Source organism: Lissotriton vulgaris, chromosome 4_1 (assembly GCF_964263255.1).
Source record: "Lissotriton vulgaris chromosome 4_1, aLisVul1.2, whole genome shotgun sequence".
NCBI lineage: Eukaryota > Metazoa > Chordata > Amphibia > Caudata > Salamandridae > Lissotriton > Lissotriton vulgaris.
In genome coordinates, this window is record NC_141691.1 from 1,672,954,762 (window position 1) to 1,672,973,244 (window position 18,483).

Below are 18,483 nucleotides of genomic sequence, written 5' to 3' on the forward strand. Positions count from 1 at the left end.
GTTCCCGCTCACCTCATACCCTTTTCACCCGCCATCCTATAATGCCATCCTCTTCATCTGACTCTTGTAGGTTCTTTCTCATCCGTATAATCCTTTTGTCACAGTGCTCCTCTTTCTTCTGTACTTTTCTGCGTTTCTCTCTCTTATTCTGGATTAAACTCTTGTCAATGAAAAATAGTTCCTGGTCCCCAAATATAAATACCGGCGAGCCCCATCCGCAACCAAGGGCTCAAATTAAGCACTGAATAAAAACACATAAGATTACAGGTTCCATTGATCCGCCACATTCTTCTAGCCTAGAAGCATGGCCTCCTGTCTTTGAGATTACAGGACCTCTCGTGACGTGGCTCGCCTCCCCGCTATCGGCCACTACTCCAGGCTGCTCAAAATTCCTCTGCGCTGCTGGTTTCTCACATTCCTTGCTCCTCGCATTCCTCCCACCTGCTTCCCCAGCTACAGTGGCCCGCCAAGTCCACTCTCCTGAACATTCCTCTGCATTGTTTGTCAGCACTTCCACCGCTGCCCCCGCCCTCCTCAGATATCCACGCACCTTTAACACCTAGAGCACCTTAGTGAGTGCGACACATAGCCTACAACACTCACTTAACTTTTTTATATGCACCAACACTTCATACGGTCCTGATGAAAGTCAGAATTAAGAGAAGGCACTGGCTTAAATGTCGATCAACACCGGATGTAGGAGGTCGTAATTCCGCCACCAAAACATCCATCTTGCCTTCTTTTTAACCGCTGATAGAGGCCCATTTATTAAAATTTAATTAGCCCTCAGGTATTAGGACCCCTGTCAAGCAGTTTCAATCTCACTTCACCTTTCACTACGCTGCACTCTCAGTAAAATACCTGCTCCGCTGTAATCAGGCGTTGAAGCACACCCAGGACACATTAGGTGTCACTGGGTGGGCCCGATGATGAAGAATGCCACCAACTAGGTTGGTGGATGAGGGCTTCATGAAGACACCAAACAGGTGCCACCTGACAAGATATTTCAGAGCCCTATATACAAGTCATTAGTAACTAGTTCTTTTTGATACATATACACACTATTTGACACATCTCACGTCATCTCTTAGTTATTGTGGAATGAATTTGGTATGTTATGCTCACAAACTGCTTGCTTCACCAGTCGTTGCATGAGAACACGTTCTGTGAATCTAAATCAAAAAGTCCACATTATCAATGTATTATATGTTTATTTCTTACAGTTCACCCATCTTGGCGAAACACACACACTGATGTAAGTAAAAGACTACAAATGCACCCTGTAATGAGAGCACTCTTACTCTCTTAGGGCCTAATTATGAGTTGGCGGAGTTGCAGTGGTGGTCAGGGACCTCCGCACCAGGAGTCTGACCCCTGTATTAAGAGTACGGCGGTCGGACTATTTTGGGACCGGCGCAAATGCTGGGAAACCACGATGCCCGCTGTGGCACTATGGTTTTGGGGCCGTAATACGCTTGGAGGTGCAGCTGCAGCACCGCCAAGCATATTACAAGTTTCCTTACTGCCAGCAGTTTCATGGCGGTGAGCCCGCAGTGAAAATGCTGGCAGTGAGAAAACAAAGGGGGCCCTATAGGACCCCCTGTAGCCTCAGGCACATGGGATGCATGCTAAGAGGCACAGGTGTGCCCACGTGTCTCCATGCACTCCCTTTCCTGCGCGGCATTGACTGCACATTATGTGGCGTGGATTGGAGAGGAGTAGCATTGTGTGGCGTGGAGAGGCATTTTATAGAGTGGAGTGGCGTTGTGTAGTTTGGAGTGACATTTTGTGGTGTGGCATTAAGTGGCATTGTGTGGTGTGGCATAGTGTGGCATGGATTGACATGGAGTGGCATTTTGTGGCACAGTGTGGAGTCGTATTTTGCGGTGTGGAGTGTTGATGTGTGGCGAGGAGCTGAGTGGCACTGTGTGGCATGGATTGGAGAGGAGTAGCAGAATGTGGCATGGAGTCGCATTGTGTGGAGTGGAGTTGCACTGTCTGACATGGAGTTGAGTGTCATTGTGTGGTGTCGAGTGGCGTGGGATTGCATGGAATGGTATGTATGTATATGTATAAACCATTTTATAACGCGCTCTATTACTTGGGAGTATCCTGGCGCAATGGTGTTGACTGAAATGGAGTGGCATTGTGTAGATGGAAGTGGCATTCTGTGGAGTAGCATTGTGTGAAGAGCAATAGCACTGTGCAGCGTGGAGTGGCACTGTGTGCTATGGGAAGTTGCCAATGAATTGACAGATAGCACTTCAAAGCCTTGTGCTATATAAATGCAATAATAATATAATTGTTTACCAATTATTTCGACCTACGATCCAAGTAAACATATGATGCCTCTGCAGGAGCTTTTAGTTTGAACAACACATCTGCGAGAACGGGTTTCTTTACAAATAAATTATTTGTAGACTACGAGGGGCTGTTGAGCAAGGGGGCAACATATATCTTACTGATTAGGAATGAGATGAAGCAAGGTGGCAGGAGTGTTGTGGAGCTACAAATATTAAAAGCCTTTTCAAAACAGAAGTAGCAGACATGCTCAGTACTAAATCAGGATAGAGAATGACTGTGAGTATCGATCACCTTGTTGTGAGAAGAGGCACAGAGAACAGACTTTCAGAAGCTTAAACCAAAGATATTCCAGAGTTGAAAATTAGGGAGTTCAATGACAACTCTCTGAGATGTTGGGGTGGGTAGTGGGAGAGGAAGAAGAAACACTGAGCAGGTGTGAGAGGGGAAGAAGCAACCCATAGAAGGGTTGGAAGGAGAAGAAGCAACACTGAAAAGGGGTTAGAGAGGGAGAAGAAGCAACACGTAGAAGGGGCGGGTAGTGGAAGGGAGAAACCACACGGAGATGGGGCAGGTGGGAGCGAGAAGTAGCAACAAGGAGAAGGGGCGGGTGGGGGGGGGGGAAGAAGCAACCAGGAGAAGGGGCAGGTGGGAGGGGGGGGAAGAAGCAGCCAGGAGAAGGGGGGGGGGGGGAGAAGCAGCCAGGAGAAGGGGCGGGTGGGAGGGGGGGGGAAGAAGCAGCCAGGAGAAGGGGCGGGTGGGAGGGGGGGGGGAGAAGAAGCAGCCAGGAGAAGGGGCAGGTGGGAGGGGGGGGAAGAAGCAGCCAGGAGAAGGGGGGGAAGAAGCAGCAAGGAGAAGGGGCGGGTGGGAAAAGCAGCAAGGAGAAGGGGCGGGTGGGAGGGGGGGGGGAAAAGCAGCCAGGAGAAGGGGCGGGTGGGAGGGGGGAAGAAGCAGCCAGGAGAAGGGGCGGGTGGGAGGGGGGAAGAAGCAACCAGGAGAAGGGGCGGGTGGGAGAAGCAACCAGGAGAAGGGGCGGGGGAGAAGCAACCAGGAGAAGGGGCGGGTGGGAGGGGGGGGAAGAAGCAACCAGGAGAAGGGGCGGGTGGGAGGGGGGGAAAGAAGCAACCAGGAGAAGGGGCGGGTGGGAGGGGGGAAGAAGCAACCAGGAGAAGGGGCGGGTGGGAGGGGGGAAGAAGCAACCAGGAGAAGGGGCGGGTGGGAGGGGGGAAGAAGCAACCAGGAGAAGGGGCGGGTGGGAGGGGGGAAGAAGCAACCAGGAGAAGGGGCGGGTGGGAGGGGGGAAGAAGCAACCGAGAGAAGGGGCGGTGGGAAGGGGGGAAGAAGCAACCGGGAGAAGAGGCGGGTGGGAGGGGGGGGGAAGAAGCAACCGGGAGAAGGGGCAGGGTGGGAGGGGGGGGAAGAAGCAACCAGGAGAAGGGGCGGGTGGGAGGGGGGGAAGAAGCAACCAGGAGAAGGGGCGGGTGGGAGGGGGGGAAGAAGCAACCAGGAGAAGGGGCGGGTGGGAGGGGGGGAAGAAGCAACCAGGAGAAGGGAAGAAGCAAGCAGGAGAAGGGAAGAAGCAACCAGGAGAAGGGAAGAAGCAACCAGGAGAAGGGAAGAAGCAACCAGGAGAAGGGGCGGGTGGGAGGGGGGAAGAAGCAACCAGGAGAATGGGCTTTCCCGTGTCAGGGCGGCGGGTATCGGTGGCACGGCGCTGGTCTGGTTATCCTCCTTCCTGAGGGACCGCACCCAGGCTGTCCGCCTGGGTGACTTCACTGCGGACTTCCGTAATGTTCAGTGCGGGGTCCCCCAAGGCTCCTCCCTTTCCCCCTTTTATTTAACCTATACATCTCCCCTCTTATTTTTTCACTGCAACAAATGGAGGTCGCCGTATTTAATTATGCGGACGACCTCCAGCTTGTCTTTAACCTTTCTTCCTCCCCCGACTCTGCTCTCAACTTTCAAACCATCATGATTCACATCCGTGACTGGATGAACCACAATCATCTTAAACTCAACCCAGACAAAACAGAGCTGGTGTTGACGGGTGGTTCATCCAGCCCCTGGTCCCCCATCCTCTGGCCCCCTTCCCTTGGTCCCCCACCTGCCCCCTCGACCTCAGTTAAAACTCTCGGCATTAAGCTCAACTTCCAACTCACCCTTCACTCCCAGGTCAGCTCTGTGGTTTCCTCTTCCTTTCTGGCACTGCGTACCATACGCAAGGTGTCCCGTTTTTTTCTCATTTGATGCACTTAAACTGATTACCCTTGCCATGGTCGTGTCTCGCCTGGATTACGGCAACGCCCTATATGCAGGTATCCCTGCATATAGTCTTCGGCGGTTGCAGCAGATCCAAAACCAGGCGGCGCGCCTGGTGTTCAAACTTCCTAAATCCCACCATGTCACTCCCCTCCTAAAGTCCCTACACTGGCTTCCTGTCTGTGCCCGTGTCCAGTTCAAGCTTGCCTCTATCACCTTTCAAGCACGACTGGGCACGGCTCCGGCTTTCATCTCATCTGAAATTATTCCCTATGTTCCCGCCAGGGAACTGCGGTCTTCTACCCAATCCCTTCTTACGGTCCCACGGTTCCGGAGAAAGAAATGGGGAGGCTCTAAATTTGCGACCCTCGCCCCGATTTTCTGGAACTCACTGCCTTTGGAGCTCAGAGCCTCTACCTCGTACCTACTGTTCCGGAAACAGCTCAAGGCACATCTTTTTGCTAAATTTTTTTACTAATATTCTCAGCTTTTCCCCTCATGTCTAGCTCTCTGTCAGTTTAGCGCCATGAAACCGCTGGTGTACGTGCGCTGTATAAATCATTTTAAATAGAAATAGAAGGGGCGGGTGGGAGGGGGGAAGAAGCAACCAGGAGAAGGGGCGGGTGGGAGGGGGGAAGAAGCAACCAGGAGAAGGGGCGGGTGGGAGGGGGGGAGAAGGGGCGGGTGGGAGGGGGGGAGAAGCAACCAGGAGAAGGGGCGGGTGGGAGGGGGGGGAGAAGCAACCAGGAGAAGGGGCGGGTGGGAGAAGCAACCAGGAGAAGGGGCGGGTGGGAGGGGGGGGGGGAGACGAAGAAGCTAGTGGCAGTGGCAGACTCGATCCGCTTGTAAGCTGCATGTATCGCACTGTGGCGCCGATTTGAGAGCGTTTATATTTTTAATGCACTAGCGATTGTACAGCTATTTTAAAAATACATGGTGTGTGCATCTGAGACTGGCAGGCGCAAAAGTTTTTTATTAGCACTCTAGCTGGGAATAATTAAAATAAAACTGTGTCAATTACACTTCTGGGATGACTAATAGTTCGGGGGGAGACACTCACCTACTGCACTCCCGCCCCGGTCCGCCTCGTCCATTCTGGGCATTTGTTGCGGAGGGCGAGGAGGAGCCCAACACTTCCGGGCCCAGAGCAGGCAGGTCAGTGCTCTAGTCCCGCTGTATTGAAAACCAAATAAAAGGTGGGGAAGAACGCGGCCACATTGTGGAGACGAGGAAGCCAGTGGCAGACTCGATCCGCTTGTAAGCTGCATGTATCGCACTGTGGCGCTGATTTGAGAGCGTTTATATTTTTAATGCACTAGCGATTGTACGGCTATTTTAAAAATACATGGCGTGAGCATCTGAGAATGGCAGGCGCAAAAGTTTTTTATTTGCACTCTAGCTGGGAATAATGATTATAAAACTGTGTCAATTACACTTCTGGGATGACTAATAGTTCGGGGGGAGACACTCACCTACGGCACTCCCGCCCCGGTCCGCCGCGTCCATTCTGGGCGTTTGTTGCGGAGGGTGAGGAGGAGCCCAACACTTCCGGGCCCAGAGCAGGCAGGTCAGCGCTCTAGTCGCCCCTCCCTGTCTCGCCCTAGCTCCTACAAATGTGTGTGGGGCAGCGTCCGCGTGCGCGACGGATGCGCGCCGAAGTCGCGCCAAAGTTAAGCTCGTCTGCGCTCGTCCGCGACCGGACGGGGCCCGGGGCCAAGATCTCTGCATAAACTATGCAAACCCACATTCAGTATGATAAACAGGAACTGCTAACATTACGACCCCCCAGGGAGGAGCCCTGTTGGCACTCTATGGAAGCTCTTACTCTCCGAGACTGTCCACTATGTTCCTTCAAAGGTAAGAGGGAACCGCATAGCGGGACAGGTATTAAGACTGTCCAGGGAGGTCTGCTGAATTGTAGGTCACTAAGTAAGCATAGCAGTCAGATCTGGGATCTCCTTTTGGATGAAAAACTTGACTTTCTCTTCCTAACGGAGACTTGGTTAGGGGAAGACTCTGATCCAGAGATAATAGAAGCAATCCCACCGTCCTACTCCCTGGCCAGGTTAGATAGGCGTGGAGGAAGAGGAGGGGGAATTGCCATGGTCATCAAATCTCCGATGGAATGTACCCTAGAACCCATAAATATAGACAACTGTGAAGCAGGCTGTTTCTCTCTGAAACTGGGGCCCCAATACTCTGTGTCGGGAATTCTTGTTTATAGACCCCCAGGTGGACTGAAGAACTTTAAACCTAGTTTGGTGGAGGGTATTGCTCATCTGGCAACTAGAATGAGCAGACTTCTGGTATTAGGAGACCTCAACATCCATCTTGTAGAGGAGCAGGATAAGGAAGCCACAAATCTAAGACTAGACCTACAGGCACTACAAATCGATCTAAAAAATCATACCCCCAACCACAAACAGGGCCATCTATTAGACCCAATATTCTGTAGTTGGGACGGAGTAAAGGTTGATATGCCCCTTCCGGTCCCGTGGTCAGACCACTACTTTGTCCCATTTAAAATTCTTATTTTAACCACTGACTCTCACAGAGTGGAGAATAAAAGATACCCCCGCCGCAAATGGAAACAATTCTCACAAGATGCGTTTAACGAACTGCTGCTAGAAGGGGGTCCACCGGGGGGTGACGACTGTGAAAGCGCACCCAAAAGGCTAGAAGAGCGCATTCTCGGGGCCCTTGATAAGACAGCCCTGATGTATCTTGCCAAGACAGGGAACAGAGACAGGAAATCAGCTCCTTGGTTTACACCCGATCTACAAGCGGCTAAATCGGCTTGTAAAAAAATGGAACGGAGATGGCGGATAGACTTCTGCCTTCTGAGTAAGTTAAACTACAAGGAGGTGCAGAAAAAATATCAAATGATGGTACGTGGAGCTAAAGCCACCCATTATAAGAAACGTATTGGGGAGGCAGAAAACTCATCGAAAGAGCTTTTTAAAATCTTCAAAGAGATCTTGGTGGTATTTAACCAAACCACCCATGACACTGACTCGGTAGCAGAATCAAACAAAATAGGGGAGTACTTTGCAGGAAAGGTCAGGAACATATATGCTACCTTCTCCAATAAACCAGAAGATGAAACAAAATTTTAAGTAATCAGGGCAGCAGACAACACAGAAGGGGGATTGAAATTCTTCTTGGTTCCTCCTCCAGAGATGCTCCGTAGCCTCTGTCAGGGAATCAAATCTGGTTCCCCTCGAGACCCGGCCCCTCCTAGGGTAATGGGAGAAAGCCTCTCGGTACTGGAGCCGTACATCAGGCATATACTCCAGATCTCTTTTTCCACTGAATATCTCCCGGAAGATTGGAAAAAAGCGATTGTGCTTCCCATAAAGAAGAAGCCCAATATAAGCCAGGACATACTGGAGAATCTGAGACCTATTTCTCTGCTCCCGTATTTAGCCAAAGTGGCGGAGAAAGTGGCTAATTGTCAACTAATGACACATCTAGAGAAAACTAATATCCTGCACCCCTCTCAATCGGGCTTCCGGGCGGGCTTCTCCACGGAGACAGCCCTCCTGAGAGCGACTGAGATCCTAAGACAGGGGGCGGATGCCGGCAACACCATGGCCTTGGTGATGCTCTACCTCAGTGCGGCATTCAAGACTGTTGCCCACTCCATCTTACTACAGTGTCTAGTCAAAGCGGGTGTCACCAGCTCCGCACTGGGGTGGCTGAAGTCCTTCCTCACAGGCAGAAGCTTTCAGGTACAACGAGGCTCTTGCAGATCAGCAGAGATGGCCTTAGAACAGGGGGTACCTCAGGGCTCTGCCCGTAGTCCAACTCTTTTCAATCTTTACATGACCCCCCTGGCAGAAGTGGTGCGAGCGTACGGGGTAGAGTTGGTCTCCTACGCCGACGACACCCAACTGCTGATCTCGCTGTCTCAATCACCATCAACGGCAGCATCCAATTTTAAGGCTTGCATGCAAGCACTAGCAGAATGGATGGACGCACATTGCTTGAAACTAAATGGATCTAAAACGGAGGTAATGGTTGTGGGTGGGAACAACCTTGGCTGGTCTCCAGACTGGTGGCCAACGTGTCTGGGCCCTAGGCCTGTTCCCTGTAAAGAAGCCAAAAACCTGGGAATATGGGTTGATCCCACTCTGTCCTACGAAGGCCACATTTGTCGCCTCGTAGGAAAGTGTTTCGGGGTTCTGAAAACACTAAATTGCACCCTCGATTTACTCCCGCTGGATGCCAGACACACTTTAACTCAGGCGCTGGCGACATCCCGTATGGACTACGGGAACGTCTTGTTCTTGGGTGCCACAAAACACAGTCTAGAGCGCCTACAAGTCCTCCAAAACACAGCAGCTCGTCTTGTTCTACGACTCTCCAGAAGAGCAGCATCAAAACCAGCATTAGCGGCCCTACACTGGCTACCGGTCAAAAAAGAGTGATGTTCAAAGCTCTCTTAATGTGCCATAGGATACTCCAACATAAAGCTCCTCCCTATCTGCAGGATCTAGTACTTAGGTATGAGCCGACCAGAGCCTTACGCTCAGAGGGGATGGGTCTGCTGACGATCCCCCGTGTAAAGAGAGCGAAACTCGGTGGTCGCTCTTTTAGAGCTGTAGTGGCAAAAAACTGGAACGCTCTCCCTACATCCCTAAGACTGGAAGAATCGGAAACTAAATTTAGAACTATGCTAAAAACATACTTATATAATCTATAAGGAGCTGAATAGGCGGTGGGAGCTAGGATGTCTGTTTCTGATAACTTGTTCTCCACAGCGCGGGGACACCCCGGGAAGGCGTCACCAAGCGCTTTATAAACTACCTTATTATTATTATTAAGCAACCAGGAGAAGGGGCGGGTGGGAGGGGGGGGGGAAGGGGTGGGTGGGAGGGGGGGAGAAGGGGCGGGTGAGAGGGGTTGGGAAGAAGCAACCAGGAGAAGGGGCGGGTGGAAGGGGGAGAAGAAGCAACCAGGAAAAGGGGCGGGTGGGAGGGGGGAAGAAGCAACCAGGAGAAGGGGCGGGTGGGAGGGGGGGGAAAGAAGCAACCAGGAGAAGGGGCGGGTGGGAGGGGGGGGGGAAGAAGCAACCAGGAGAAGGGGCGGGTGGGAGGGGGGGGGGGGGGAAGAAGCAACCAAGAGAAGGGGCGGGGGGGAAGAAGCAACCAGGAGAAGGGGCGGGTGGGAGGGGGGGGAAGAAGCAACCAGGAGGGCGGGTGGGAGGGGGGGAAGAAGCAACCAGGAGAAGGGGCGGGTGGGAGGGGGGGAAGAAGCAACCGCGAGAAGGGGCGGGTGGGAGGGGTGGGAAGAAGCAACCGCGAGAAGGGGCGGGTGGGAGGGGGGAAGAAGCAACCGCGAGAAGGGGCGGGTGGGAGGGGGGGAAGAAGCAACCGCGAGAAGGGGCGGTGGGAGGGAGGGAAGAAGCAAACAGGAGAAGGGGCGGGTGGGAGAGGGGAAGAAGCAACCAGGAGAAAGGGTGGGAGGGAGGGGGGGAAGAAGCAACCAGGAGAAGGGGCGGGTGGGAGGGGGGGGAAGAAGCAACCAGGAGAAGGGGCGGGTGGGAGGGGAGGAAGAAGCAACCAGGAGAAGGGGCGGGTGGTTGGGGGGGAAGAAGCAACCAGGAGAAGGGGCGGGTGGGAGGGGGGAAGAAGCAACCAGGAGAAGGGCGGGTGGGAGGGGGGGAAGAAGCAACCAGGAGAAGGGGCGGGTGGGAGGGGGGGAAGAAGCAACCAGGAGAAGGGGCGGGTGGGAGGGGGGGGAAGAAGCAACCAGGAGAAGGGGCGGGTGGGAGGGGGAAGAAGCAACCAGGAGAAGGGGCGGGTGGGAGGGGGAAGAAGCAACCAGGAGAAGGGGCGGGTGGGAGGGGGGAAGAAGCAACCGAGAGAAGGGGCGGTGGGAAGGGGGGAAGAAGCAACCGGGAGAAGGGGCGGTTGGGAGGGGGGGGAAGAAGCAACCGGGAGAAGGGGCGGGTGGGAGGGGGGGAAGAAGCAACCAGGAGAAGGGGCGGGTGGGAGGGGGGGAAGAAGCAACCAGGAGAAGGGGCGGGTGGGAGGGGGGGAAGAAGCAACCAGGAGAAGGGGCGGGTGGGAGGGGGGGAAGAAGCAACCAGGAGAAGGGAAGAAGCAACCAGGAGAAGGGAAGAAGCAACCAGGAGAAGGGGCGGGTGGGAGGGGGGGGAGAAGCAACCAGGAGAAGGGGCGGGTGGGAGGGGGGGGAGAAGCAACCAGGAGAAGGGGCGGGTGGGAGGGGGGAAGAAGCAACCAGGAGAAGGGGCGGGTGGGAGGGCGGAAGAAGCAACCAGGAGAAGGGGCGGGTGGGAGGGGGGAAGAAGCAACCAGGAGAAGGGGCGGGTGGGAGGGGGGGGAGAAGCAACCAGGAGAAGGGGCGGGTGGAGGGGGGGGAGAAGCAACCAGGAGAAGGGGCGGGTGGGAGGGGGGGGAGAAGCAACCAGGAGAAGGGGCGGGTGGGAGGGGGGGGAGAAGCAACCAGGAGAAGGGGCGGGTGGGAGGGGGGGGAGAAGCAACCAGGAGAAGGGGCGGGTGGGGAGAAGCAACCAGGAGAAGGGGCGGGTGGGAGAAGCAACCAGGAGAAGGGGCGGGTGGGAGAAGCAACCAGGAGAAGGGGCGGGTGGGAGGGGGGGGAGACGAAGAAGCTAGTGGCAGTGGCAGACTCGATCCGCTTGTAAGCTGCATGTATCGCACTGTGGCGCCGATTTGAGAGCGTTTATATTTTTAATGCACTAGCGATTGTACGGCTATTTTAAAAATACATGGTGTGAGCATCTGAGACTGGCAGGCGCAAAAGTTTTTTATTAGCACTCTAGCTGGGAATAATTATAATAAAACTGTGTCAATTACACTTCTGGGCTGACTAATAGTTCGGGGGGAGACACTCACCTACTGCACTCCCGCCCCGGTCCGCCTCGTCCATTCTGGGCATTTGTTGCGGAGGGCGAGGAGGAGCCCAACACTTCCGGGCCCAGAGCAGGCAGGTCAGTGCTCTAGTTGCGCTGTATTGAAAACCAAATAAAAGGTGGGGAAGAACGTGGCCACATTGTGGAGACGAGGAAGCCAGTGGCAGACTCGATCCGCTTGTAAGCTGCATGTATCGCACTGTGGCGCTGATTTGAGAGCGTTTATATTTTTAATGCACTAGCGATTGTACGGCTATTTTAAAAATACATGGTGTGAGCATCTGAGAATGGCAGGCGCAAAAGTTTTTTATTTGCACTCTAGCTGGGAATAATGATTATAAAACTGTGTCAATTACACTTCTGGGCTGACTAATAGTTCGGGGGGAGACACTCACCTACTGCACTCCCGCCACGGTCCGCCGCGTCCATTCTGGGCATTTGTTGCGGAGGGCGAGGAGGAGCCCAACACTTCCGGGCCCAGAGCAGGCAGGTCAGCGCTCTAGTCGCGCTGTATTGAAAACCAAATAAAAGGTGGGGAAGAACGCGGCCACATTGTGGAGACGAGGAAGCCAGTGGCAGACTCGATCTGCTTGTAAGCTGCATGTATCTCACTGTGGCGCTGATTTGAGAGCGTTTATATTTTTAATGCACTAGCGATTGTACGGCTATTTTAAAAATACATGGTGTGAGCATCTGAGACTGGCAGGCGCAAACGTTTTTTATTTGCACTCGAGCTGGGAATAATTATTGTAAAACTGTGTCAATTACACTTCTGGGATGACTAATAGTTCGGGGGGAGACACTCACCTACGGCACTCCCGCCCCGGTCCGCCGCGTCCATTCTGGGCGTTTGTTGCGGAGGGTGAGGAGGAGCCCAACACTTCCGGGCCCAGAGCAGGCAGGTCAGCGCTCTAGTCGCCCCTCCCTGTCTCGCCCTAGCTCCTACAAATGTGTGTGGGGCAGCGTCCGCGTGCGCGACGGATGCGCGCCGAAGTCGCGCCAAAGTTAAGCTCGTCTGCGCTCGTCCGCGACCGGACGGGGCCCGGGGCCAAGATCTCTGCATAAACTATGCAAACCCACATTCAGTATGATAAACAGGAACTGCTAACATTACGACCCCCCAGGGAGGAGCCCTGTTGGCACTCTATGGAAGCTCTTACTCTCCGAGACTGTCCACTATGTTCCTTCAAAGTTAAGAGGGAACCGCATAGCGGGACAGGTATTAAGACTGTCCAGGGAGGTCTGCTGAATTGTAGGTCACTAAGTAAGCATAGCAGTCAGATCTGGGATCTCCTTTTGGATGAAAAACTTGACTTTCTCTTCCTAACGGAGACTTGGTTAGGGGAAGACTCTGATCCAGAGATAATAGAAGCAATCCCACCGTCCTACTCCCTGGCCAGGTTAGATAGGCGTGGAGGAAGAGGAGGGGGAATTGCCATGGTCATCAAATCTCCGATGGAATGTACCCTAGAACCCATAAATATAGACAACTGTGAAGCAGGCTGTTTCTCTCTGAAACTGGGGCCCCAATACTCTGTGTCGGGAATTCTTGTTTATAGACCCCCAGGTGGACTGAAGAACTTTAACTCTAGTTTGGTGGAGGGTATTGCTCATCTGGCAACTAGAATGAGCAGACTTCTGGTATTAGGAGACCTCAACATCCATCTTGTAGAGGAGCAGGATAAGGAAGCCACAAATCTAAGACTAGACCTACAGGCACTACAAATCGATCTAAAAAATCATACCCCCAACCACAAACAGGGCCATCTATTAGACCCAATATTCTGTAGTTGGGACGGAGTAAGGGTTTATATGCCCCTTCCGGTCCCGTGGTCAGACCACTACTTTGTCCCATTTAAAATTCTTATTTTAACCACTGACTCTCACAGAGTGGAGAATAAAAGATACCCCCGCCGCAAATGGAAACAATTCTCACAAGATGCGTTTAACGAACTGCTGCTAGAAGGGGGTCCACCGGGGGGTGACGACTGTGAAAGCGCACCCAAAAGGCTAGAAGAGCGCATTCTCGGGGCCCTTGATAAGACAGCCCTGATGTATCTTGCCAAGACAGGGAACAGAGACAGGAAATCAGCTCCTTGGTTTACACCCGATCTACAAGCGGCTAAATCGGCTTGTAAAAAAATGGAATGGAGATGGCGGATAGACTTCTGCCTTCTGAGTAAGTTAAACTACAAGGAGGTGCAGAAAAAATATCAAATGATGGTACGTGGAGCTAAAGCCACCCATTATAAGAAACGTATTGGGGAGGCAGAAAACTCATCGAAAGAGCTTTTTAAAATCTTCAAAGAGATCTTGGTGGTATTTAACCAAACCAACGATGACACTGACTCGGTAGCAGAATCAAACAAAATAGGGGAGTACTTTGCAGGAAAGGTCAGGAACATATATGCTACCTTCTCCAATAAACCAGAAGATGAAACAAAATTTTAAGTAATCAGGGCAGCAGACAACACAGAAGGGGGATTGAAATTCTTCTTGGTTCCTCCTCCAGAGATGCTCTGTAGCCTCTGTCAGGGAATCAAATCTGGTTCCCCTCGAGACCCGGCCCCTCCTAGGGTAATGGGAGAAAGCCTCTCGGTACTGGAGCCGTACATCAGGCATATACTCCAGATCTCTTTTTCCACTGAATATCTCCCGGAAGATTGGAAAAAAGCGATTGTGCTTCCCATAAAGAAGAAGCCCAATATAAGCCAGGACATACTGGAGAATCTGAGACCTATTTCTCTGCTCCCGTATTTAGCCAAAGTGGCGGAGAAAGTGGCTAATTGTCAACTAATGACACATCTAGAGAAAACTAATATCCTGCACCCCTCTCAATCGGGCTTCCGGGCGGGCTTCTCCACGGAGACAGCCCTCCTGAGAGCGACTGAGATCCTAAGACAGGGGGCGGATGCCGGCAACACCATGGCCTTGGTGATGCTCTACCTCAGTGCGGCATTCAAGACTGTTGCCCACTCCATCTTACTACAGTGTCTAGTCAAAGCGGGTGTCACCAGCTCCGCACTGGGGTGGCTGAAGTCCTTCCTCACAGGCAGAAGCTTTCAGGTACAACGAGGCTCTTGCAGATCAGCAGAGATGGCCTTAGAACAGGGGGTACCTCAGGGCTCTGCCCGTAGTCCAACTCTTTTCAATCTTTACATGACCCCCCTGGCAGAAGTGGTGCGAGCGTACGGGGTAGAGTTGGTCTCCTACGCAGACGACACCCAACTGCTGATCTCGCTGTCTCAATCACCATCAACGGCAGCATCCGATTTTAAGGCTTGCATGCAAGCACTAGCAGAATGGATGGACGCACATTGCTCGAAACTAAATGGATCTAAAACGGAGGTAATGGTTGTGGGTGGGAACAACCTTGGCTGGTCTCCAGACTGGTGGCCAACGTGTCTGGGCCCTAGGCCTGTTCCCTGTAAAGAAGCCAAAAACCTGGGAATATGGGTTGATCCCACTCTGTCCTACGAAGGCCACATTTGTCGCCTCGTAGGAAAGTGTTTCGGGGTTCTGAAAACACTAAATTGCACCCTCGATTTACTCCCGCTGGATGCCAGACGCACTATGACTCAGGCGCTGGCGACATCCCGTATGGACTACGGGAATGTCTTGTTCTTGGGTGCCACAAAACACAGTCTAGAGCGCCTACAAGTCCTCCAAAACACAGCAGTTCGTCTTGTTCTACGACTCTCCAGAAGAGCAGCATCAAAACCAGCATTAGCGGCCCTACACTGGCTACCGGTCAAAAAAGAGTGATGTTCAAAGCTCTCTTAATGTGCCATAGGATACTCCAACATAAAGCTCCTCCCTATCTGCAGGATCTAGTACTTAGGTATGAGCCGACCAGAGCCTTACGCTCAGAGGGGATGGGTCTGCTGACGATCCCCCGTGTAAAGAGAGCGAAACTCGGTGGTCGCTCTTTTAGAGCTGTAGTGGCAAAAAACTGGAACACTCTCCCTACATCCCTAAGACTGTAAGAATCGGAAACTAAATTTAGAACTATGCTAAAAACATACTTATATAATCTATAAGGAGCTGAATAGGGTGAAGGGGCGGGTGGGAGGGGGGAAAACAACAAGGTGAAGGGGCGGGTGGGAGGGGGGAAAAACAACAAGGTGAAGGGGCGGGTGGGAGGGGGGAAAAACAACAAGGTGAAGGGGCGGGTGGGAGGGGGGAAAAACAACAAGGTGAAGGGGCGGGTGGGAGGGGGGAAAAACAACAAGGTGAAGGGGCAGGGGAAAAACAACAACGCGAAGACGCACCAGGGAGAAAAGAAGCAACACAGAGAAAGGGCGGTGGGTGAAGAAGAATGTGAGAAGCAGACGGATTCTACTTAAGCCACTAATGAAGATGAATCAATCTGTGCTTGGTCTATGCCACTAACAGGGGTCTGGAAATGTGCAAGTGCCCTCTCCAAGGGAGCTCCTGAGTTTAGATCATGGTCAGCAAAGACCTGCAGTACGCGCAGTAGCACCCCGCAGGCTCTCACCTCTGAGCAGTGCTGCCGGCTCGTCCAGCAATTACAGTTGCTCCTACTTAATCCACTTGTGGTAAGTCACTTATTCCCCTAACAAATGATGGGCGTAATTTTCCCAGTGCTGACTGGAGCTCATGCGAGGGTGCAACATCCTCAGCTGCATCCTGCGATCCATAGGGAATTAGTCAGGTGCAGTTGGCGGACTAGACCAGGCAGTCACAGCAGTAATTCTCTCATGCGGGCCGACGACTCGAGCACTTGGCCACAGTAATACCAGCAGCCCCTTCTGGCATCCAGGGTTGGCACTCTGCTCACTACTGGGTGCAGACTCTTTGGTGTGATTGCCCTCAATAGGGCGGACCCAAGTTGTACACTGCAGCCCAATTAAGTACACCAGTGGCCCCTTCCAGCACATGGTGTCAACGCAGGGCAGCAGTGCAGGCCTGGTGCTTCCCACATGGCCCACTTAACACAGCTGAGATCAAATAGACTGCATCCTGGCAAATTAAGGGGGGGGGTCGCAGGAATGTCCCTGCAGATGGACAACAACCCGATTGGGGTGCAGCCGCTCTCCTCACACCCGATTGGGGTGCAGCCGCTCTCCTCACACCTCTCTCAGGTCTCCGGTAGTCCTCTTTGTAGGGCCCTCCACTGAACCTTGCTCCCTCCTATGCACTCCTCTTCCTCCAAGGCACACTGGTCTTGGCAGGCAGGCGGTGGTGCTTCAAGGCAGGTAATATTGGTTTTCCAGGGTAATGTCCCTCACACAGCAGGGAGACTAGTAGGCCTTTGCTCCTAGTCCTGGTATTAGGCGGGTCTTGCAGAGCTTCCCTTTCTCACATAGCCAGTCTTGCTGCATGGCAGATGACCAATTTTAGGGACTCAAACTCCCCTTTGTGGAATCCTTCCAGGCACCAAATGTAATTTAGAGTCTGAGTCTTTGAAGTTTTTTTTATGTTAGACACTTCTCCTTTTCTCATGTTGCCGTACTCGATTTACATGGTTGGCGGCGTCGGATTAAGCATTACGAGGCAGAATACTAAGCGCTGGAAATACAGGCCAGACTGAGAAGTCTTGTGAACCCAATAGGAGCTTTGAGAGTGACGCCGCCTAAACAGAAACCCATTGTGGTTTGGAAGTACCACCACAGATTGAAGGAATTACACAGAAGAAGTAGCCTTGAGGAAGTCGCGGGACAACCTCCCTATGTGCGACGAAACACGTTTTGGCTGTTGGAAGCTGTTTTGAAGGCCTACGTTAATAACCACCAAAGAAGAAAGAGAGGATCTTATTCGTGTTTTGGCTTGTTATCCATGGTCAACTGTATATTTTACCTAAACTGCGAAACCTTATCTATAATAGACGTGCGCTGGGGAGTAAATTCTATTTCGTGTTAGCTGAGGCTTTTTCTGTGGAGGTTGGTGGTTCTCCACACCTTTCAGCACTGTCACAGAAACTAGAGATATACTGAGATTTGCTGTGTGATTCTTCTTAGTGGCGCCAAATCAACTATACAGAATACCACTGTCAGAGGTCTGAATGCCTCCTACTGACACGAGGAATTGCACTCGCTTAAACTGTCTACAGCCAGACCTAAATAGAGAAATATTCTCCAGCGACCTCACCAGGATGCATAAAATATAATTGTCAGTAGGTAAAAATAAAAGATATTGATTTGGTAAACAGTGGTGTTTTCATGCTTACAATACGATATTGCATTTACTCAAAGCCATACATAAGTCAACGGAATCAAATATATCCTATATAAAAATCACAAATACAATAATATAATGTTGCTATCTGAATGTTTCAGAGTCTCTGATTTAAACAATCGCAGCACCAAAGGACCATCGCTTGTTGACTAAAGAAAGATAACTGGATACACTACGCAATACTGTTGGCACGTATTTAACTAAACTCACCTTTTTAAGATTGGTCGTAACAGGTTTGGCTTTGTTTTTTGCTTTCAGCGTTTTGCTGTTTGCCACGTGGAAAACGTTCTTTGGTTTCTGCCCTTTTGATTTGTTTTTAGCCATTGCCTATTAAATTCGCAAAATAAAAACGTATTAGTTATCAAAACAAACATGTATCTGTTTTCTAAACAATGTACGAGTATCAGTGAATGCGGGTATGGCTAGGTATACTTGGGAACATACTTTAAAGTGCTGCTAAAGATACAAAATTGCCTTAGAAGTAAATATTCATTCGCTGCAACAACGCATGGCTGAAACGAGATTCATAGCTGGGACTCCGAAGGAAAAAACTATGTCGCTCGGTAACCTTGTTATTTCCGGGTCTCAAAACATCCAATTGTATGGCAGGACGTATTCTGGCAGTTGGAGGGGCTCATAAGATGCAAGGATTTCTGTGATTGGAGCACTGGCAGCCTACTGACCAATCCTAGTTTCTACAGAGAATTCTAAGGGACTCGTTGGCCGTGGAACTCGCACGTGCGATTGCAAATACAAACACTGTCCACGCCGAAGTTTGGAGCAAACAGAATTGGGATGTTAGACTATCTAAGGTGAATCAGTTACTA

The 18,483-nt window shown here is 51.9% G+C and overlaps 1 protein-coding gene across 2 annotated transcripts in view; it reads right to left on the reverse strand.

Moving 5' to 3' along the window:
- The window catches only part of RBIS (ribosomal biogenesis factor), a 44,082-nt gene extending 25,839 nt beyond the window's left edge, over positions 1–18,243 (reverse strand). Inside the window, exons 1-2 of one of the 2 annotated variants that reach the window (XM_086965950.1) lie at positions 18,101–18,243; positions 17,867–17,983 (exon numbers count right to left, since the gene is read on the reverse strand). In XM_086965950.1, the coding sequence (XP_086822076.1) occupies positions 17,867–17,980 (114 nt within the window). In that variant the 5' untranslated portion in view covers positions 17,981–17,983; positions 18,101–18,243. Of the gene's footprint in view, positions 1–17,866; positions 17,984–18,088 lie in introns of both variants that reach the window. The other variant, XM_086965951.1, reaches the window with a different exon arrangement.
- Between the last annotated feature and the right edge of the window lie 240 nt (positions 18,244–18,483).